The sequence below is a fragment of the Pectinophora gossypiella genome, chromosome 2 (genome assembly GCF_024362695.1).
Source record: "Pectinophora gossypiella chromosome 2, ilPecGoss1.1, whole genome shotgun sequence".
NCBI lineage: Eukaryota > Metazoa > Arthropoda > Insecta > Lepidoptera > Gelechiidae > Pectinophora > Pectinophora gossypiella.
Window position 1 is genome coordinate 17,719,815 of NC_065405.1, and position 25,159 is coordinate 17,744,973.

The 25,159-nt window shown below is 40.2% G+C and overlaps 1 protein-coding gene across 1 annotated transcript in view; it reads left to right on the forward strand.

The window, feature by feature from the left end:
• The first annotated feature begins 216 nt into the window (after positions 1-216).
• The window catches only part of LOC126375858 (peroxidase-like), a 37,126-nt gene continuing 12,183 nt past the window's right edge, over positions 217-25,159 (forward strand). Inside the window, exons 1-2 of the mRNA XM_050022918.1 lie at positions 217-354; positions 24,261-24,378. Of these exons, the coding sequence (XP_049878875.1) occupies positions 217-354; positions 24,261-24,378 (256 nt within the window). The remainder of the gene's footprint in view (positions 355-24,260; positions 24,379-25,159) is intronic.

Genomic DNA, 25,159 nt, shown 5'->3' on the forward strand with positions numbered 1-25,159 from the left:
TTTAACGGTTCAAAAGCAATGGAAATGAGGAAAATAAACATCTATATAAACTTTATTTTAGGCGTTCGGAACGTGTATTGGCAAAGAACCGCCATAAACAAAGCAAACAAACAGAAAACAACGCGTTTTCGGGATTTTATAGTATAGGCACACCCCGGGCACTTAATACAATACAGCGCTTTGCGCGTTCAATATAACAACGCGTTCAGGGTGCTGATGGGGCTGCAGCGGCGTTCTAGCGCGTCAGGGATGTTCGCTGAGGCGCGGGTCGACTGCTTCTACACCAAAATGCGTAAACGATGCACATCACTGACTCGTAGGATCCGCGCCAGCAACAGTATCCTGAGCATGATTGTAAGTAGGCTGGACTGTCCGTACGTGACTCATTGCTCCATGAGTCACTTGTACAGGAGCAGTATATAAATGTCTTATTTTTATTGTGTATGTGTGTGTATCTAATATTAGTGAGTAAGAAATCATTGTTACTAACATCCTGGGTCAAAGTTACCCGTATTTTTTTTCTTCATACAAACAACACAGACACCACACATTGACGTTACTGTACACGCGCGTCTGTGTGTGACGTCTGACGCCATACGATTGAAAACTAAACTATGTCCGAGTGGGGGTGAAGTTCTTCTTCTTCTTCTTTGCGAGTCGATGGCGATCGATATTAAATTTTTGCTGACCAGTAATTGGCCACGCTTACGGCATTGTCAGTGGCTTCGTGAAGTTCTTTAATAGTGCAGGTGTTAGGGCATTTAGGACCAACCAAGGGTGAGGTAAACCTAGCTCAGACGCTGGTGGGGAGCGGAGAGTTGCTGTTCTATATTATATAGTGTTATTCCTTATTCTATGGTACAGGACAAACATTTAGAGATGGATTTCGAGGTAATATTTATTCCACTATATTACTTTCTTTCTTGGATTTCTTTTTTTTTTGGAAGACTAACAGCTACAGATACAAAAAAACATCTTAACAATATAAAACAGACAGCCAATTAAAGATCCTCCTCTGTAAACACAAATAAAGTGTCTGAATAAGACTCTTGCAGGAAAAATAAGAAAAAAGAAACATATTATCTAATTAATAAGGTAGATCACAACGTAACTAATTAATACATTTATTTATTGAAGAAACTCTGATATAAGAGATGCCTTACTATTAAATATGTGGTTTGTCACTACCTATTCTGCCTAAGGTCGTATTCGGTGCGTGTTTCTGTTAATCAAAACTTACACGGTTACACGTTCAAGTTGCAAGTTACTCACAAGTACGTGTAAACTAAGTTTATTAATAATAGTAGAGGTATTGTATAATATGCCCCGTCGGCGTGGTCGACTATTTCCGTCAATCAGCGTTTATCGCTATCGACCCACTAGAGTCGATTAATTCTTAAAACGTTGTCTTCAGCGCTCTTCGTTTGTCCGGCCAAGTAGTTAATGCCATCTGCGGCAAACCTACAATAAGTCACGTCAAAAAAGAAAATGTATATTATACTTGTGAAATAAATATTGACACTTGTAACATTTAATTTACAAAAATAATATAGATTGAGGAGCTCGGTGGCGCAGTGGTAAACGCGCTCGGTCTGCGATTGTTGAAGTTAAGCAACTTTCGCAAAGGCCGGTCACAGGATGGGTGACCACAAAAAAAAAGTTTTCATCTCGAGCTCCACCGTGCTTCGGAAGGCACGTTAAGCCGTTGGTCCCGGCTGCATTAGCAGTCGTTAATAACCATCAATCCGCACTGGGCCCGCGTGATGGTTTAAGGCCCGATCTCCCTATCCATCCATAGGGAAGGCCCGTGCCCCCTCAATCAACCGGAGGGGGTATGGAGCATACTCCACCACGCTGCTCCAATGCGGGTTGGTGGAGGTGTTTTTTACGGCTGATAGCCGCGACCAACGGCTTAACGTGCCCTCCGAAGCACGGAATAATCTTACTTTTTCGGACAATTAGGTGATTCAAGTCTGAAAAGTCCTTATCAAACAAAGGACAGTCTCACAAAGTGATTTCGACAATGTCCCCATCGGGAATCGAACCCGGACCTCCGGATCGTGAGCCTAACGCTCTAACCACTAGACCACGGAGGCTGATACACACACACACACACACACACACACACACACACACACACACACGTGTTAACACGTGTGTTATAACGTTTAATAGCATCATTCAAGTCTAGAGTTTCTTCAATAAATAAAAGTATTAATCAATTCCGTTGTGTTCTTCGTATCAACAGTGGCTGCAAGTTGTCTTTGATTACTTGTGGCTCTGCCCACCCCATTTGGGATTACGGGCGTGAGTTTATGTATGTATGTGTATGTTGTGTTCTACCTTATTAATTAATTAACTATATTTCTTTTTTCTTGTACAAAATAATGTCATCTTCTTTTCGATTCGATAGTAGATACAATAAAATGTTGAAAAGACAGTTCCCCAACAAATCTATAGAATTATATACCTACAGAGCAATCTGAATACATAAGCTAGTTGATTTTGTATATGAGATAAAATATGCGGGATTCATGTATAACAGATGGGAGGGCTGCATTAAGAGGACCGGGCATCTCGGGAGGGACGTGAGAGGAATAACCGAGGAGGACTAATGGAGCCGGGTACATCTTGATCTTCAAGGATTTTGTATGGCTATGATTGGAGAGGCGTGATATGAGTTATCGTAAATTATTACTTGAACCATTGAGTGATGAGATGAAACAAATGTTTTTTTATTAAAACTTTTTTTATTTCTTAATATATCCTTGATAGAATGAGAGTAAGTACCTAAATAAAAAAAAAACGTGGTGTTCCGTGGTCTGGGTACTTAGTTTATCAAGTGATAAATGAATTTCTGGGGGTTAAAATGGCCACATCGAAGCAAGTTATCTAAGAAAGCAATATTTGCATTTGACAGTTATTTGCATTGCGCTCTTATTTCTTATCTCACTTTTATATGCGCAAATGTCAAATTGCAATATTGCTTTCCCCGATACCGACCCGCCGGCGTGGTCGACGATTTCCCTCATTCAGCGCTTATCGCTATCGACCTACTAGGGTCGATTAATTCTTTCAAATATTTTCCTCTCAGACGACGCTCTGAGCCGAGGTTCGCGCCCAACTGGGCACCCTCAGACCTGTTGTCTTAAACGTTGTACCGGGTGAGAGCCTTCAGCGCTCCCCATTTGTCCGGCCAAGTAGTTAATGCCATCTGCGGCAAATCTACAATAAGTAACGTCAAAAAAAAAATTGCTTTCTTAGATGAATTGCTTCGATGTGGCCATTTTAACCCCCCCGACCACCCTATAATAGGGAATATACTCGTGACCTTATGTTAAGCGCATATACTGGATGTTAGTGACATCGTAACGAATACTGAGGTGATTCATTTAGATCATGATACTGAGTTGATACCAAGTGGCATTGCCTATCGGAAAAATCATGAAAATATTAGTGTTTCATACTTTTGCGAGGGAAAATTCCACTGGATAGGTTACTGAGAATCGTGGTCTGATCACTTAAAGTTTTCGTTACGATGTCACTCACCCTTTATAAAAAAAAATGATGACGCGTTCGGTAGATTATTCTTCCAGACCTCAAATGATGAAAATTGTGCCAAGCCGATTGTGAAACGTATATATTACGATGTAATATACTTTTCTCCGTCTCACATGTTGGTTGGGAGATCAATAACCGAGCTCATCAGCCCTGGTGTCCGGGTTACTATTGGACGTAATAACTAGTTGTTAATAATAACATAAAATGAAATATTCTCGTACTTATTACAGAGCTATGGTAGCCCAGTTGGTAGAACGCTTGCCTCTCATTTTGAGGTCGCTGGTTCGAATCCAGCACAGGCCTAAACCAATGATTATCGAATTTGTTTTCGATTTCATGTTTGGATCGTAAATGATTATCATGTGCTGATAACCCACATTCCCGAGAAATGCATTGTCGGAGGTATGTGACCTAACCTGTATTGGGCTGGTTTTCCCTTCGCGGGTTGGAAGGTCTGACAGGCAGTCGCTTCTGTTAAAAACCGGATCTGTGAAATCTTCAGGTTAGGTAAGCGTACCTGTGAAAAACGAGATAATGCTTGGAAGGTGATGATTCTCGTACATAATAATAATAATAAATAATTTTATTCATGCGGACATTATTACATCCACTAGTGATACTTAAAAAATAGAAAAAAGGATTCCTGGTAGTAGGTATTTGTTATCACGAACGTCTAGAAATCCAAACAGACTAGTTCACAATATGGTTCCAAAAACTACACGGTACCAAAAAATCTGCTTCGCTATGTGCATAAAAATATTTAACATAATACCAGAACAGTTTAAAATACTTACATTCAATAAGTTCTCGAAATCGCTTCACGAATGGTTACTGCAAAAGCTGTTCTATTCTCTGGACGATTTCTTTATGAATACTACAAATGTTTAATCGGCGAGGGTAGTCTATTCAATGCATGGTTTAACCGAATGACGAATAAGACCGTACTATGATCGGTTGATATCGATAATGCCGGTCAATTATTATTATTTTATCGATTTTATTCTATGACATTGTTTTTCTGTATTGTTTTGTAATGAATTAATTTTTGATTTGGAAATAATAATTGTTATATTCGTTAATTTATTTTAGTTTAATAATTTAATATCTTCTTGTCATTATTATTTGCATGTTATAATTTTCATAACTAAAAATGTTGACCTAATGCTAAATGCTGACCATCTGCAAACTGTACTACTATTTTTAAGGCGAATAAATGAAATTATGAATTATAATTTAGTATCCCTTTATTATAAACGTTTCTTTCTTTCTATGTTTCATTCCTAGTGGTCACCTGTAAGAAATAGTTTCAGAGCAATAAGGCCGCCCATTTGTACTGTTGATAAGTGTCTTATAAATGTTTGTATGTGTTGTTTGTGTGCAATAAAGAATATTTGATTTGATACTTTTAAATGTGCTAGTGATGAAACAATTTAGGCACCAAATTAATAAAATTATTCTATTTGTACGTCGTTTTCATATCTCGGGCTATTAATATAATTATACATTACATTATATAAAGTCGCACCTATTACCCACCGGGGCAATAGCAGCTTAAGCATAGACTATTGTATTGGGCCGGACACGTTTGTCGGATGCATCCGGAGCGGTGGGCACGAGTCGTTACTCACTGGATACCTCAGGGCGGGCTTAGAAGTCGAGGCAGACCGCGAAAAAGATGGTGTGACGACCTCAATGCTTATCGCAAGGATTGGCCGGAGATCGCGCAAAGTCGAGAGGAGTGGAAAAATCAAGGGGAGGCCTTTGCCCAGAAGTGGGATCGTATAGGCCAAATAAGATAAGATTGTATTCCATTTGCTTCCTCCACATAAAATTCAAAATCAAATCATAACATAACATAAACAGCCTATATACGTCCCACTGCTGGGCACAGGCCTCGCCTCAATCAACCGGAGGGGGTATGGAGCATACTTCACCACGCTGCTCCAATGCGGGTTGGTGTTTTTACGGCTAATAGCCGGGACCAACGGCTTAATGTGCCCTCCGAAGCACGGAATCATATTACTTTTTCGGACAATCAGGTGATTCAAGTCTGAAAAGTCCTTACTGAACAAAGGACAGTCTCAAAATCAAATCAAATATACTTTATAGCACACAAACAAAACATAAAGACATTTATGAAAACAAATGAAGAAAATTTTATACATTTTGTTTTTTATTATATAATATGTATAGTAACAAAACCAAATTCTCGCCGCCTCATGTAACGCGTGGATTAGTGATGTGCCGTTCCGGGGAATGTTTCCAAAGTGGGAATATTCCCGTTGGAAAACTCTGTAATAGTAAGGACAGTGACTGCTTTTGTTTTTCAAATTTATTTATTTATTTCACTCACAACAACTATCTTTACAGGATAACCTAATGCGACAGAGTTGGGGACTTATTTATACATATTTAAAATTAATCATTAATTATTTTTAACTAGCACAATATACGATTTCCTTAATTAAGTATAACAGATCACACTCATTGCTATTTTTGCGAATTCACTCTTGGAACACGAAAACAGATCCACTCTCTTGGCTATCTCGTTTACTGTGCGCAAGGTTCGAACAAATGGGTCTTATGACAGAAGGTTGGTGCGGGACGTCGGTACTGCCAAAAGGCACGGGCGCCGTCGCCTCCATATATACCTGTCTGGTACGCATAGCTGTAAGCGTAGTAATATTTCCGCATTATGTTGTAACCCTCTTAGCATTTTTTTAGCATTTTAATTGTTCTTTCTTGTACTCTATTCTTATCTGCGTAAAGGTTAGGTAATGAAGTTCTTTTTACATAAGCTTGACTTTGTCCGCCCAAGTAGTTAACGCGGCAAATCGACAATAAGTCAGGTAAAAAAAAATACATATGATTTGCGTCCTTTTAATGCCGAGGATATTCCCCGTACATGCGTGCGTGTTAGTTTCCGTGTGTTTGTTGGAGGAGGCGCCCACGGATGACTTTTAGCCCGGCTCCGCGCCAGCACTAACGGTCTCCTAAGTGTGTTCAAGGACCAATGGGACTCCCCATTGATGCATCACTGGGTGCGTTCATTCGCACCGGATTCAATAAATTATAAAAAAAATCCAGTCTACACTTGCTAGTAAGATAAAATCAGGGATGTTGGGGAGCTCCGCAACCGTAACCGAAACTATCGGATATCCGATATAAAAAATCATCCGTACCCGTAACCGAATCCGTAATAAAAGTTTCGGATAATATTGGACAGGGGCGGAGCTAATTGAGGCACGTTATGATAAGTTGTTTAGATGGGCTGCCCACTGCCTGTGCCGACACACAAGCCGCGCGCATTGTTTGTTTTTTCTTTTGTCGTTAAAACATTACATAACTTGTCGTTATAAATAAAACCACATTATCCCCACCCACCTACCTACCTACCCCTACCTACCTGTACCTATTTGTATTTTACTTTGACATTCATTAAAAAAATTATATACGTAACCGAAATTATCCGAAACTAACGGATAATCGGATACGGTTACGGATCCGATATAATAATCATTCTTATATCCTTATCCAATCAGTATCCGAAATTTCATATCCATAACATCCCTGGATAAAATTTAACTAACACAATATGGATGAATATTGTCTGAATTTTTTTTTTATTCCCTAAGTGGGCACATTCTCGGGAACGGCACATCAGCGGTGTGGTTGTTGCATTAAGTGCCGGCACGTGGACTGCGTTCAAACTGTCATCATGCTAATGGCCCACATCCATCAAACTCAGCGATATTGTTTAGTAACCAAAGTTATAATTTACATAGTCACTATGTGCTCCCCTCACTGTGTGTTTCTCTAGGAGTAAAGAAAAAAAGAAAGGAAATAAAAGTGCGAGTCCGACTCGCTCACCGAATAATTCGAGGATTTGACTTTGCTGTTCAAAAACTAATGTCTCGGTACATCGAAATAGGGCGCGATTAGTTTGCCAAATGCAAAAAAGTTTGTAACCCCCTTTTTTGTCAGTCACTGATGTGATTTTCTTTAAACAAAACCCTTTTTTTCTTTCAATTAATTTCAATCCGGGTATTATTTTTTACCTGGATTGAAACTAGCTTGTTTATTGCGAGGTTTTGTTAACAAAAATCGTACCGGGTGAGAGCCATCAGCGCTCCGCATTTGTCCGGCCCAGTAGTTAATGCCATCTGCGTCAAATCTACAAAACGTCACGTCAGTAATCTCATCCAAATTTCCATCATCTCTCTAGCATCATCATCAATTTAAGAGCCACGCTCTTGTCGGTGTAGCATTTATCCCGTTTTTCACGGGGTCCGCTTACCTAAACTGAAGATTTGACAGGTCCGGTTTTTTATAGAAGCGACTGTCTGTCAGACAACCCGCGAAGGGAAAACCAGCCTATTACAGGTTAGATCACATACCTTCGAAAATGTCTCGGGAATGTGGGTTTCTTCACGCTTTTTTCCTTCACCGTTCTGCACGTGATAATCATTTATGATCTAAACAAGAATTCGAAAAAACATTCGACAATCTTTGGTTAGGCTTGTACTGGATTCGAACCTGCGACCTCAAAGTGAGAGGCAAGCGTTCTACCAACTGATTTGCAAAAAAAAAAGACGCTTACGTTATTTGCCCTATAAGACGACGATAGAGGATATTTATGTTTATGTAATAGGTACTATTGACGTTTTCAACTTCCTCCACATTCAATCCACAGAGTAGATCGTACTGAACCTTTTTTAAGGACATTTCCAATTTGGTCAATGCACGTCCTTCTAGGTCTTCCTCTGCCAGCCCACCAACCTTCGCTTTAAATACCGTTTACGTAATCCTATTATCCTTCATCCGCTCTACGTGGGTGCGCGTATGTTTGGAGCAAATAAACAATATTCTATTCTATTCATATATAGGTACACCCACCTCTCGCCAGTTATATTTATGTCCCATGTACCTAATAGGGGAAATCTCTATTGCCAACCGTTCAAATTCAAATTGCTATTCTATTTTTAAACCTCTCTGCCCCAAATGCCCAACATGAAGACACCGCCAAGTAAATTAGGCTGTTGAAGTATAGATCGGTATTTTATGCCATCTTTACGGCTTAAGAAATTGAAGAGGCGAGGCGTGTGTCAATGTGCACTTAGACAGTGTCAAGTGTGCTCTGAAAGTTTTTAGCTCTATGTAACGTAACGACCGTCAACTTCAACTTTGTTATAAAGTAGGTTTTGTCAGTATTTAAGTCAGCTTATAAGCTCAATTTTATAACACACTAGCTTTTGCCCGCGGCTTCGCTCGCATGAAATTCGGAGTAACACAGATCCCCTTTTGCTTCCTAGTTTTAGCTTCCTACCTCAAAGACTGCGAAAAGTCCCATATAAAATTTGACCCCCTCTTTGAACAGGCTGGAGGAAAATTTCCAAAAAAAAATGCGCGGTTTTTTTGTTAGTCACAAATAGTCCGCGTACCAATTTTCAGCTTTCTACCATGAAAACTGCGGGTCGCTCCATACAAACTTTCACCCCGCATTTTAGGTAAGTGGGGGGGTTAGAAAGCGACAAAAATAGTTTATGTCACTCTCCATCCCTTCAACTATCTTCTCTTAAATAATCACGGTAATTCGTCGCACCATTTTGCCGTGAAAGAGGGACAAACAAACAGGCACACACACTTTCCCATTTTATAATATTAGCATAGATAACATAGAGTCACGCCTATATCCCTTGTCTTTAAAAAAATACTGTGGTACTACTCACCCCATTCGAAATTACGGACGTGAGATTGTACGGTCACGAGCATTAATATGTATACACTTTGGTACCATGTCACATTAACTTTTTTGACAAATTGAACTGTAAGTCTCACTAAATGTCAAATATGTTAGTGCGACAGAGTCCTAAAGTGGGTACATTATATTGCTCATGACTGTACTTGTAATGTAGATAACATTATTATATATCAATGTGTATAAGTATAAGTTGGCTCTATGAATTGTCCATGTATATTCTATTGACTTAGTGTTTTATGCCACAATAAAGGAAATTATTATTTGTATGTCGTTTCCATATCTCGGGCCTATGAAGTCCCGGACTTTTGGAAGGCGTGCGTGGGCCCGAAGCCAACACGTAGAGGTTAAGACAATTTAAACTAAATGTTGTGTGACACCAACCGGCGATTATCCCTGTATGCACTATGGGAGTGCACCCAAAGACAATCCTTATTGTTATAAGTTCTTGAGACGAAATTTCACAATTGTTCTTGGTTCTCACGTCAATTTATTGTGATTTATTTATCGAGGTTTGTTATTTTACTTTTATAAATGACAAACAAACCGAGATTCAGACAAATATATATCCATTACCGAAAGTTATTGAAGGAAACCAATTATTTATTTCCAACCAGACAATATGGATACTGGAATAGTGGTTATTTATTTAAATGTAGGCTCGATCATGTTGTACCGTCTGTTTGAGTCTTCACAAGGCGAAAAGGTTGATAAAAAGTGTAAGGGACGCTGTGATTCTCAAACCGCTCGAAGATACCATGACTTTTGGGTGATCATCATCATCAGCCCATTAACGTCCCCACTGCAGGGGCACGGGCCTTCCCTATGGATGAATATGAGTAGTGAGATCGGGTCTTAAACCACCACGCGGGCCCAGTGCGGATTGATGGTTATTAACGACTGCTAATGCAGCCGAAACCAACGGCTTAACGTGCCTTCCGAAGCACGGAGGAGCTCGAGCTGAAAACTTTTTTTTTGTGGTCACCCATCCTATGACCGGCCTTTGCGAAAGTTGCTCAACTTCAACAATCGGAGACCGAGCGCGTTTACCGCTGCGCCACCGAGCTCCTCCACTTTTGGGTGATAGGGTGCCAAAAAGAATACACACCGACTCAAGGACATCGCAACGTGGATTAATGCAATTAATGCAAATTTGCATGCCTATGTTATGGCCAAATATGTTGTTCTTAAATATTATTTATTGTTACCACCTTAAATACCATATTTGTGCAATAAATGATTTGATTGATTGATTGATTGATTGAATGTCAATGAGGGACGTTCCCTTCCCAAAAATTGTGGGATGGAGCATGAAGGAGACGATTATATTTCTTTAATCCTTGTTTATTTAAAACGTTTTATAATTCAATTCATTTTCCATTTTAAAAACAACCGCCCGCCATTTCCCTGTCATTCCACGTTCGCTAAAACAATGTAGATGGCGCTGTATATCGCTGCCTTCGTTTAACCTTATAATGACATGTTTTAGATATGGAATATGCTCATATCTTTGTTTTTGGGTATGAAATGACGACCCTTGCTATTGCACCCAGGCACAACAACATCTTCCAACTATTATTATTCTAATCAAAAAGAAGCGTTTAGAAGATCTTGGCGTAAAACGCCAAATACGGAAGACTCGACAGAAGCCCTCCTACAACTATACGTTTAATTCTGCTGGCCAGTTATTCTGTGCGCCATGTGGCCGAACCTTCAAATCGAAGTTCGGTTTTGCTAGCCACATTAGAGCCTATCATAAAAACGACCTGGGATAGACATTTAGGAGTCGCCGTCGCCGGACACGGCTTGGATGAGGATGATGATGATTCTAATCAAAATAAAGATAGACAATAGGTACCTACTACAGTTAACAACATAATTCCATACAAACCCAAAACATACATACATACATAAACTCACGCCTATTCCCCACCGGGGTAAAGAATTCCATTTGCTTCGATCCTGACACACTTCTCTTGCTTCCTCCACATTCATCTCTGCTTACCCCGGTGGGAAATGGGCGTGAGTTTATGTATGTATAATACACACTACATATACTAAATATAAATACATACGTATATAATAAATAAATAAAATAAATCTTTATTTTCTCTTCACAAAGGTAACATAAACTTAACTAGGGTAATGATACACACTATAGTGCCTTTGTGAGAGACTGGTGTCGATACTAGGTGTGACCCTGTGTGACAGATCACCAGGCTCCCAACCTCTTACGGGACTCCTAATTTATAACCTTAGAACTATAGAAAAGTGAAGCCAAAACAAAAACATAAAATATCAAAATTGAGTGGTACACAAAAGAAGTATGTAAAGTAAACGTAAAGATTCTGTGTGCGTTTGAGTGCGTGTGTGTGAATGTGTGCGCGCGTCTGTGTGCGGATATGTGTGTGTGTGTGCGTGTGTCTGTCTGCTAGCCCTACGACACGACCGTATCTTGGGATCGGAAACTACTAGCTGTCTGTCTGTATGTACCTCAGAAATGAGAAAATAGGTAATTATCACGTAGGAGCTGTACAGCGCCATCTATTTTTGTTTGGGAACGTGGACAGAAAAGTGCCTTAGCGTAAACGGGATAAAATAGCGGACATTTAAGAACAGCATTAGAATACGACCTGCATTGGGTCGTTCTTGAGTAAATATTAGAAAAGGGCCAATCTTCCACGTTACAGTAAACTCTTATATTTTGTCTCGACTGTATGTTCCGTCCTTTACCTACAAAGATAACGGTCTTCTTTTGCAAAGATATTTCGTTGGTCCAGTGGTTGAGCGTTGGGCTCACGATCCGGGGGTTCCAGGTTCAAATCCCGGTGGGGACATATCACAAAAATCACTTTGTGGTCCCTAGTTTGGTTAGGACATCACAGGCTGATCACCTGATTGTCAAAAAAGTAAGATGATCCGTGTTTCGGATGGCACGTTAAGCCGTTGGTCCCGGTTACTACTTACTGATGTAAGTAAGTAGTCGTTAAATGAGCCATGTCAGGGGCCTTTGGCGGCTCAATAACCCTGACACAAGTGTTGATGAGGTTGGTAATTCACCTCACAACCCACACGATAGAAGATTATTATAAAAAAAGAAAGATAAGTACATTTATTATCGTCTTTATTACCGTTTATTCCAAGGACGGATTATCTAGGTAATTTGATATAATCGACTGACACGAGGCTTTTTACAGAAGCGGCGCCATCTGACCTACAACCCTAAGGGAAACCAGGCCACTTACAGGTTAAGGTCAACGCTTATAAATATTCCCCGAGCACGGGGTTTCTTACGATATTTTCTTTCACCTTCAAACACGTGATTGTGATTTATTTGCTTTGCTTCGATGTATACTATAGTTTGACAGTGTAATTTTCTTCTATCGCGTGGATTGTGAGGTGGGTTACCAACCCCATCAACCCTGGTGTCAGGGTTATTACTGAGCCACCATAGGCCCCATGACTCATGTAACGACTACGTACTTACATTAGTTAGTAATAACCGGGACCAACGGCTTAACGTGCCTTCCGAAGCACGGATCATCTTACTTTTGGACAATCAGGTGATCAGTCAATAATGTCCGAACCAAACTAGGGATCACAAAGTGATTTTTGTGATATGTCCTCATCGGGATTCCAACCCGGGATCTCCAGATCGTGAGCACAACGCTCAACCACTGGACCACGGAGGTCGGTATAGTTTATAGTAGCATAGCATCATGAGCAGGGATGGGATAATTTATTTAGTTACACTCACATTTGCAACATTACAGATATTATATCCAATGCGTTACAAACAAGATTCTTATCATAAGAACTTAATACTACTTCATATTCCTTCAAGGGTGAATAATACTTACTATATTGTCTACCCTCCTGGGGCCTGGTGTCATACAGGATGTTAGTGACATTGTAACGAAAAAACGAACGTCTATTTGATTGTACTGAAACGGTGGTAGGCCGCCTATTGTGCTTATGTTTTATTCGTATGTTTATGTCCTTTATATATGTTGTTGTGCAGTAAAGTATTATTGATTGATTGATTGATTGATTGGTAGGTGTTTTTCTTGTCGCAAATGTTTAATTAAGATTTTGAGTTTTTACTGCGCCGTAATGTAAGTCGAACAACGCTAACATCGGCTAGACCTATGTATCTACGCGTTACACGTGCGTGCGTGATACAATGTTGATACCTAGGTAGGTATTTTAATGGAGTTTTCGTTCTCTTTTGTTTACATGCTTAGTTAAAAAAATCCCCGATACCGACCCCGCCGGCGTGGTCGACGATTTCCCTCATTCAGCGCTTATCGCTATCGACACACTAGGGTCGATTAATTCTTTCAAATATTTTTCCTCTCAGACGACGCCCTGAGCCGAGGTTCGCGCCCAACTGGGCACCCTCAGGCCTGTTGTCTTAAACGTTGTGCCGGGTGAGAGCCTTCAGCGCTCCCCATTTGTCCGACCAAGTAGTTAATGCCATCTGCGGCAAATCTACAATAAGTCACGTCAAAAAAAAAATAGTTAAAAAAAACTGTTGAAGTTGATGACCTACTGCCACGAATTTTCACGCACGGTACCATCTTAGAAAAACGTGATAAAATGTCGAACTTATTACGTTTTTCTTGATCAAAATTCATCTTCTCCTAGCATTATTCCGTTTTTCACAAGGTCCGCTTACCTAACCTAAACATTTGACAGGGTCACGTTTTACAGAAGCGATTGCCTGTCATGATTAAAATTCATAAACAATTTAAATGGAAAAAAGAAAATGTTTTTCGTTAGTCTTAGATCTGTCTTTATTTTGTAAGTCGAAATTCATAATGTATCTTGAACCTAGTTCCAATTTTAATAGCTGTACTTTACTAACACGACTCAATTTTACTCAACTAGGTAGTATAACAGCCTCTGTGGTCTAGTGGTAAGAGCGTTAGGCTCACGATCTGGAGGTCCGGGTTCGATTCCCGATGGGGACATTGTCGAAATCACTTTGTGAGACTGTCCTTTGTTTGGTAAGGACTTTTCAGGCTTGAATCACCTGATTTTCCGAAAAAGTAAGTTGATTCCGTGCTTCGGAGGGCACGTTAAGCCGTTGGTCCCGGCTATTAGCCGTAAAAACACCTCCACCAACCCGCAGTGGAGCAGCGTGGTGGAGTATGCTCCATACCCTCTCCGGTTGATTGAGAGGAGGCCTGTGCCCAGCAGTGGGACGTATATAGGCTGTTTATGTATGTAGTATAATGGAGCTTTAAAGTATGATTAACAAATTGTTATTCACGAAACTAGTGGCAGCCATTTTAAAACGTTACCAGCGTTTATAATACTTATCACAAATAATGAAAACTATTCTATGATGTTTTTAGCTCCATTGAAAGTTATGAAATTTTTGTTTTTGATGGATAGGCTTGTAAATTGTATGCCTTATGCTACTTTTTCTCCTCTCATGTGGGTCATGAGGTCAATGACCGACTCCATTAACCTTGGTTAATTTTCAACATTATTTTATTTTTCACTAGAAAAATAATTATGTGTTTATTGTGAGCAAATGTAAATCATACGCTTCAAAGCAAATTGGCTGAAACACAAACAAAGGTAAGAGATGTGAACTTGTAGTTAATACCCAAATGTGGTGGAGTGGGAATCCCATTAGTGGAGTAAGTCGATCGGCAACATATAATTGGTGCAGCCGCAGCTTTGTTGGAGCTTAGTATGCGGCTATGAGAACTATACGAGTACAAACTGATAGCGGTTGGCGGAGCGGTCGCGGCAGCGATTATTACGAGTACATGTTTTAGATCGCGTTATCATCTAGCTCACCACCGCGAAGACTGTGAACGCTCAAGGAGGCTTTTGAGCTTCTGGGAGGGGCTAGATTGGCTTGTACTATTTCCACCGGGGTAAGCAGAGACTATAGAATTCCATTTTCTTCGATCCTGACACACTTCTCTTGCTTCCTCCACATTCATCAATCGCCTCATACACGCACGCCGGTACAAAGTAGATCGTATAATTCTAAGAACATCTTCAATTTGGTCAATGTAAGTCCTTCTCGGTCTTCCTCTGCCAGCCTTACCATCAACTTTTGCTTTATATACCGCTTTTGCAATTCTATTATTGTATTTTATTGGCTTGTATAGACAATAAGGCTTACGACTATATCCGAATGGGCTCATCGTAACTAATTTAAGAGCCACGCTCTTGTCGGTGTATTCTCCATGCTATTTTTTTAGGGAATAATGGGGCAGTGGTATATAATTGGATGATGACCCAATGGGGTAGCCAGAGGTACAGCTATCGCAAGATGAACTAAATGCCCACGCCTCATCCACCTTTCTGTTAGACCGTGATAGGTGGTGAGCGGTATCGCCATCTATAATGATTGAGCGGACAGTTTTAGTGAAATGAATAACTCAATAAATACCTGGTGAGAACATTTAAATTGGAAAGATTCTAACTCGGACGCGACTTGAACCCGCAGCTCCATTTTTTTTTGTGAGTTTCCCTAAGCACGGATATGTGCTATAAAAACAAAGAACAATAAATAATGAATAGGTCATGTCAATGAAAAAAGAAAATTAACAGAGGTTCGCACCGAAGATCGGAGTAGAGCCGCATGAGTGTCTAGCCGATCATCATCATCATTATCAGCCGTATGACGCCCACTGCTGGGCATAGGCCTCCCCCAAGGATCTCCACGACGATCGGTCTGGCGCTGCCCGCATCCAGCGGCTTCCAGCGACCTTCACCAGATCGTCGGTCCACCTTGTAGCGGGCCTACCCACTGAACGTCGTCCGACACGCGGTCGCCATTCGAGAACCTTCCATCATTATTCCGGCTCTTTTCCGATAGTAGCAGATCTCCTACAGCAATAATAATACAGGCGATGTTTATAATGCCATTAATAATAATAGTAGTAGTAACGGTTGCTTAGTCTTCTTCTATTATCGTGTCGATGGCAAACTAAATAGTATCGGCCCAAAACTTGGCAACAAGTATGGCGATATCTGCAGCGCTCATCAGATCCTCCTGCATACAGGTGTTCGGGCACGCAGAACACGATGTAAGATGTTCCATCGTTTGGGGAACAGTGCCGCACTTGCATTTTAAGTCCGAGCCATCAGAGAAACGGTTGCTTAGTTATAAATAAGATACTTAATATAAAATACGACGATAATACTGTAAGGGCTCACTGTCTATCCGCCGGTTTCGTAGCCGCTCCCGAGACTCGAACGCTAAGTCCACAAAGCCGTACCGAATTTAATAAGAGTTTCAAACTCCGGCCAGTCAGATTCCCGTTTAATAACTGACTCGTTATCAGCAGCCGATCTGTCTCGTACTCATACTCTGATAGCCTTAGATTTACTTTACAAATATACGGTGCTTCTCATCATCATCATCGTCAGCCCATTAACGTCCCCACTGCTGGGGCACGGGCCTTCCATATGGATGGATAGGGAGATCGGGCCTTAAACCATCACGCGGGCCCAGTGCGGATTGATGGTTATCAACGACTGCTAATGCAGCCGGGGCCAACGGCTTAACGTGCCTTCCGAAGCACGGAGGAGCCCGAGATGAAAATTTTTTTTTGTGGTCACCCATCCTATGACCGGCCTTTACGAAAGTTGCTTAACTTCAACAATCGCAGACTGAGCGCGTTTACCGCTGCGCCACCGAGCTCCTCGGTGCTTCTATTTTCTTAATATTCCTTCGCTACTGCCGGTCTTCTTATTGTATGAGTTGTTAGGTGGAAAACCAGCCTCATCAACGCTAGTGTCAGGGTTATGATTGAGCCGCCAAAGGCCCCTGATATGGCCCATGTAACGATTACTTACTTATATCAGTAAAAAGTAACCGGGACCAATGGCTTAACGTATCTTTCGAAGCATGGATCATCTTACTATTTATAATTACAAATTGTATTAAACTTAATTTCTTTAAAAACTTACTTAATACTTTTAAATTAAGATCGTCTGAGGAGCATCTACAAAAGCGGTAAAAAATCCCTAAGTGCTGTGATTAAGACAACTAATGACGTAATCAGTTCAGATTTCTGGCAATAACGAAAACCTTGGGACTGTAATTTGTTATTAGAAATAATACTTATTTGTTTGTTCTTACTTGTATCTGTACTGTAGTCTTCGAAGGGCTTCAGTTCGATTCCCGAGTGTTCGCATTCGGGTCAATTTAGGACGCGAACTTTTTGGGTTAGGTACCTACTAACTCACTTGTGCCACTTGACTGTTAGGCTGGAGTTATTCCGGCCAAGTAGTTTATGCCATCAGTGGCAAATCTACAAGAAGTCACATAAAAAAAATAGAGGTAAGTGGGCGACTTTAGCCTAGCAATGGGACTTATAACTTTTTTTTTTGTATTTTTTGCAAGGTAGATGGTTAGAGGAGAAGGACATACATAGATCTATGGTGTTAGTGCCATCGTAACGAATTTTGAGGGGATGATTCAGAGTTGAGATATCAAGTGGAATTTCCTGTCGGAAAATTCATGAATATTTTAGATATTATTGATTTACATATTTTTACGCAGAATAACGGTCTGAATCATTCCTGAAAGTTTTCGTTATGTCACTAACATCCTATATAGTACACTAAACACTAGACCACACTTCGGAAACATAGTTTAAACTTGAATCCTAATATGGTGTCAGACGTAACACACACAGATGCGCGTGTACGATATTATCAATGTGTAGTGTCTGTGTAAAACAAGGTTATTTGTATGAAGTGTCCGGGGTGTGACTTAATGCTACTTCAAACATACCTATAGATAATCTATATACATACATACACATACATAAACTCACGCCCGTAATCCCTAATGGGGTGGGCAGAGCCACAAGTAATCAAAGACAACTTGCAGCCACTGTTGATACGATGTCGTAAGCTGGATATGATGAACCTTATGGTGATAAGGGATCAGCCTATCGCCCATAACATTAGTCCATCATGTTAGATGACACAATCCCTCTGTCGGTTTTTACGACATGCCCGGGAAGACAAGCAGCTGAACGTTTTCTATGTTTTTTATTTGCTCCCAGAACAGCATAGAAGCAAACACAAGAAGAATACAACATAGAAGATAACATTATTTGAGCGAATTTTAGACATTATAGGCAATTTATATACAAGTAGGAACTGCCATACCGAAGCAAATTCCCAGGAGCATATTATGCCGATTGTCAGCCGAAGATCGGACGAGGGTGGACGCCGCAAGAATTCGATTACACAGAATTACACAGATAGTTTCCCCCGAATGTGTTTGTTTGTTCATCGTAATAAATTGCCCTGTATTGTTCCACTATCGAGTAGAGTCAGGGCCGTTGGTAGGTGGAACCTCGTTCAAGTAAGTAGTGCTGCTTGATCCATACAAAAGAAAACAGAAAAAAAAATCGAAATTTAACACGTTCAAGGACAGAACGTCTAATGACGTTCCGATTCCAAGGTGTCATATTACCAATTATGAACCATCAATGACCCATGATCTCTGTCCGTGAAAGGGTTAATATGCCTAACTGGGCTGTTATTTTATTTTTCTTGTCCCGAGTAAGAGCCCTCACCGCTCCCCCCGCGGACCCTTGACACTACCCGATGGCACCACCGGTAGTGTCAAGGGTACGCTTCCCCCTTGTGCTATTTCAGTAAAACTACAATAAGTCCTCCTTTTACGCTACTACAGAAGTTAAAGTCCCCCCCCCCACACACCCGCGATATGCATTTTCGGAGGTATGTGATCTATCCTGTATTGGGCTGGTTTTCCTTCGCGTGTTAGAAGGTCAGACAGGCAGTCGCTTCTGCAAAAAAACCGGATCTGTCAAATCTTTACGTTCGGTTAGGTAAGCGAATTCTGCGAAAATCGGGATAATATGGGGAGATGATGATGATGACAGAAGTTAAAGTATATATGTATTTTTCTCTATTCTCTTTTATCGCCCTTATACCGCTAAAACTCAAAGGGTGTTTTTCTTTGTAACCCTTATGAACCCCGCCCCTTTGGCCTCCAGACCTTATAGGCCTGTTGCCTAATTTCATTCCTGGATACATACAGTGCACTATGAGCTCTATTGGGCTATTATCCAAGTGTAGAACGGCCTCCGTGGTCCAGTGGTTGAGCGTTGGGCTCACGATCCGGAGGTCCTGGGTTCGATTCCCAGTGGGGACATATCACAAAAATTACTTTGTGGTCCCTAGTTTGGTTAGGACATTACAGGCTGATCACCTGATTGTCCGAAAGTAAGACGATCCGTGCTTCGGAAGGCACGTTAAGCCGTTGGTCCCGGTTACTACTTACTGTGTAAGTACGTAGTCGTTATAAATGAGTCATGTCAGGGGTCTTTGGCGGCTCAATAGTAACCCTGACACCAGGGTTGATGAGGTTGGTAATTCGCCTCACAACCCACACGATAGAAGAAGAAGATCCAAGTGTAGGTATGCGGTCAGACCCTTTGTCTGAGAGAACTCAAGATAACCTAATGGCTCCAGTTTTTGCTGAATCGATTTCCAACATACGACTAATATTAGTTTATGATTTGTAATTACTCACAGATTAAAGGCGCCAATCGTCAAATTAAAGGGGGAATCATGATTTTACCTCAATATACAGGGTATTACATACATACATACATAAACTCACGCCTATTTCCCACCGGGGTAAGCAGAGACTACAGGGTATTAGTAATAGAAAATACTGAGAGGGATGCTTCAGACCATGATTCTGAGTTAATTAACTGGGATTCGCAAAATTCATGATATTCTTTGTTTTAATTCATCAATTCTATACTTTTGCGATGGAAAATTTCACTTGATATTATCTGAGAATCATGGGCTGATTCATCCCTCAAAATTTTCGTTATGATGTCACTGACACCCTGTATAAACTTGGGAACCTAATGGGGTGGGTAGAACCACAAATAATGTGAACATAACTTACAATCGTTTTTATTAAGAAGGCCTGAGATGAACATAACGATTTTGTCCGGCCATGTAGTGAGTATAATACATTTCTTTTTAGTTAATGTAGGTTCGCGTTTGACCACAATCCCACCTGATGGTAAGTCACCATGAAAAAAAAAGACACATTGGTGCATACAGATTCTTAGACGGCTACTTACGACATGTTTAGGCACTTGACAGTGTTTTTATATTAGAAATCACAAAATGAACCAAATTCCCATCAGAATAAGAGTGTAAAAATATCACTCCTTGCATCAGCACCAGAGTGTGTTCTGTTTGTGAGTGAGTGGACGTATGTGTGTCGCGAGTGTCTGAGGTTCTGCAAGATGATGAATGATGTGTGAAAATTAAATATGTTTTTATATTGTTTAAACTTAAGTTTCATATGTTTTTTATTATACTGTTTATATTTAAAGTTTCACGGCGCATTGGCGCTTCTGCACTGTAAAGTCGCGAAATGTAAATAAATAAATAAATAATAAATAAATCCCTATTCCCAGTAGTCTTACCAGTTGAACCACTGGGAATTTCCTTCCCAATATCTACTGTACATTTAGCACGTAGCGAACCTAAGACAATTATATAGAGTGAAATATTCGCGACTGAAGCACACTTCGGACACTCCGTACAAAAATACAACTTACAATGTGCCTCTTAACACGTAGGTGCGACTGAGACAGACAATCATAATGATTCGAGCGAGCACTAACTTAATTTTATCTTAATTAGACAGGACAAAAGCTAGCTGCATCTCTTTCTTGCACACATTGTAAGTGAAGGATGGCACTAATTTATGAGTTGTCAAACTAAAATTAGGTTAAGTTTGTGCGCGATCGAATAGACATTAATCTGCGCTCTCTCCTACTCGTTAGTGACTTACGGACATTTCAGACTAAAAGATCCACAGAGGGGGTGTGGTCTGCGTTGGATACGATTTGGAGCGGGGCAGAAAGTTACCTACCGATTCTGTACGTAGTATTATTATTTATTCTATGACTAAAGGTCACCCGACGATGGCGGGTCGTTCAACTTCGGTCGTCATGGCAAATATCGTTGCTTCTTCTACATTGTTAGCTTTCTTTACTTAGTATAAATTCTGTACCTAATTATACTAATAGTTTTCTGCTAGTAACTTTGTCCGAGTGAGTTTCAGTTACATTATATCGCGTTAGCCCAGTTGGAAGAACGCTTGACTCTCACTTTAAGGTCGCAGGTTCGAATCCTGCACGGGTCTAAACCTATGATTTTAGAAATTGTTTTTCGGATTCATGTTTGAATAAAGATATCTTGAAAATTTCGCATTGATACAATAAAGTAGCTTGTTAAAAGACATCAGTTTATATGGAAATTGATAAATGAAAGCATCATAAATCAAATCCAATCAAATCATTTAAAGCATGGCTTGCCTTCGTGCAATATCCTATGCGAAATTGGTGACTTTTTGACAATTAAGTGTGTCTAAATTGGGATTCGATACGCGGAGCGGACCAGATCCCGAAAATTCGTGAGCATATTCATAAAAAAATCCGAACTTCGCTAAACAGGACCAATGTATCAGCATCGCCGGAAGCTTGTAAGTTAGTTGCAAAGTTGCTTGACAAAGTTTTCAACCACCCGAGGGCTTAGACTTCACTTCTACTGACACTGGTCAAAGTTTTAGGTCATTCTGCACAAAGAACCAAAGTTGTAACTTCCACTTGATATTAACTCAGAATCATGGTCTGAATCATACCTCTCTGTATTCGTCACGATGTCACTAACATCTGTATATATACCATGATCCTGAGATAATATCAAGTGGAATTTTCCGTCGTAAACATCATGTTTTCTTTTAGTTTTTTAAATTATTTTCACATCTATACTTCTGCGATGGAAATTTCCACTTTATATCAACTCAAAATAATGGTCCGAATCGTCCCTCTCAGTAATCTCAGTATTCGTTACTCACTTACACCCCGTACAAGTACTACAAGTAGCCATACAAGTACAATATGGGAGTTAGTGACATCGTAACAAATACTAAGGGGGATGATTCAAACCATGATTCTGAGTTGATATCAAATGGTTTTTCCTGTCGGAAAATTCATGAACATTTTGCTGATTTTCTTAAATTATTTTCAGTTCCATACTTTTGCGAAGGAAAATTCTACTTGATATCAATTCAGAATCATTGTCTGTATCATCGCTTAGTTTTTGCTACGATGTCACACCTGTACATATAACCTTGTATTTGTCTATATTTTATTTTTACTTTTTTTGCGCGCTACACTGCAGTTGTACAAGTGTACTATATCCTCTGCCGAAGGTTGTCTGGAAGAGATCGCTCTCAGCGATAAGGCCGCCTTTGCCCACTTTGGCCGCCTTTCTTTTGTGTGCAATATTTTTTTTTATTGTTATTATTTAGCTGTTTGTAATGTCTTATTTCGTATCACAGTATACATATAAAGTATCTAATGAATACGCAATGAAGCATATCGCAGCAAAAATTATCCGCATTTGATTTGGCTTTACTGGCAATAAATCCATCCGCAATTATCAGTAATTGCCAAAAATATTTTATAAGTAGTCTATATATAGGAGTCACTGATCGTAGAGTTAAGTATTTGGTTGGTCCACCTGGCAGAATGTTTTTAAAGCCGTTTGTTTTCGTGTGTGTGGTTACCACTGTCAGTGGGCAGGTACTTTATGATGCGTACTTCGGAAAACCCATAGATGATCGGAGACGGGATCAACTTGTGCTGTTAAATGGAACGGGGTAAGGAACAGACTATATAATAACCTGTAACGGTGTCAACCTTATTGGTTGCCATCCTTCATCGAGATTTACGTTCTGGCTGGTTACATTTTGGATTCATTCTGAATTCATATCAGAATAAAATTGTTTTAAGTTTACGCGGTTATTGGTGCTAATTCCTGTAAATACCATCTAATTTTATTTTAAGTTATATCTATCATTTTATTATCCGCCGAAAAGGAAAGGGACGGGTAATCGACAAGCATAAAATTTATGGAACACACGTCAATTTTAAGCACAAATCTAAACCAACCGTCTAAAAATTTTACATCAGTCAATAACCCGACACAGTTAAGTAGACGGCACGTCAAATAGATTGCATACCAGCGACGTATCTTTTGATTCGCCCGGGTTATTCATTCATTTACTCATTTTTCCTAAAATTAAGAGCTGTGAATCATCCGTCCCTTTCCTTTTCGACGGATATGAAAATGACGGATATAACTTAAAATAAAATTAGACGGTGTCTGCAGGAATCGGGGCCATTATGATAATTAAAACACATAATAACGGGTTCTTACCGCGTTTAAAGTAGGAATATGAGACTCCCGATATTTCGACACTGGACACATTGAGTGCGGTTTGTCGTAGTGAGTTTGGTGCGAGTTCAGATGGTTCCGAACATTCCGATATCAAATGCATAAACAAGCGGTAAAGAAAGAGGGTAGACAGATATGTCTGACCGTAGAAAATTATGGATCTACCTACCCTACTCCAATCTCATCAGTCATCCCGTGATCATGGCACTTGCAACAGTGTCAAAATATCGGGAGTCTCATATTCCTACTTTAAACGCGGTAAGAACCCGTTATTATGTGTTTTAATTATCAGAATAAAATTCTTAATTCTATTTGGCTTCTCGCATCAGTTTCATTTTCCTGCTCATTTTCCATAAGTATACGTTTAATTTTTTACAATTCCTAATAAACGAATACATTTCCTCAGTTGAGTTGCTGTTTATTTATATTATTATATTCGAAAGAAGAAAGTATGAAACCAATATTTATCTACATGAGGAGTGTTAGTGACATCGTAACGAATACAGAGGGGGATGATTCAGGCAATGATTCTGAGTTAATATCAAGTGTAATTTTTCGTCGCAAAATTAATCACGTCAAATAGCAAAGATGTATGTATGATTGACTCCACGTTCAATTGTCTAGGCCATGCACAATCCTCGTGCAGCCGTGCCGCAAGGAGGAGGGGCGGCGCGTGGATGGCACGTGCGTCAACCCCAAGTACCCGTCGCGCGGTGCATCGCCCACGCCACTCTTGCGCATGCTGCCCGCCAAATATGGAATTGGTAATTCAGATTTTCTTTTGTGTGCGTGGTGAGGTCGATGACCGACCTCATTAATGCTGGTTTCTTCGGCAATCCCACTAGCCGCGTGGTACTTTGCCCACGCCACTCCTGCGCATGTTGCACGCCATATATATGCAATTAGTCAAACAGTTTTTCTTTCGTGTGGGTTATGAGGTCAATGATCGACCTCACTTTCCTGGTTCCTTCGTCAACCCCAAGAGCATGTCGCGTGGCGATTCGCCAATGACACTCCTGCGCATGCTGCCTGCCAAGTAAAGAATCGATAAGTTAGATAGTCAGATCTCTTTTGTGTGGGTTGTGAGGTGAATGACCGGCCTCGTTGATCGAATGTTGTTGTAAATCAAACAAATCATTTACGCACACGCAATGCTAAAAAAGAAGACAACAGATGATAGAGTCAATGATTGTGATAAGTACAATCTGGCTCTCTTCAAGGCAAGAGTGAATAGGCACATTCTAGTGTGTCTCATTTTCCGCCACAACGTCTTACCATCAGCATAGCCCGGACACTTCATACAAAAAGCCTCGTTTTACACAAAAAAAAAAAATCAAAAATATTTATTTTTCAAAATTGGCTTACAAAGTTAGCGCTTTTTGAACGTCAAACATAATTAAATTACATATTATGTAACTAGCTGTAAAACTACTACCACATCGGAATCTGTAACGCTGAGGGAAAGACGTGGCCAGAAAACCTCCCAGCACAGGGCCCTAGTCCTACTGTTTCATGTTTTCCTTTCTTTTCTTTTAATCCAGTTTG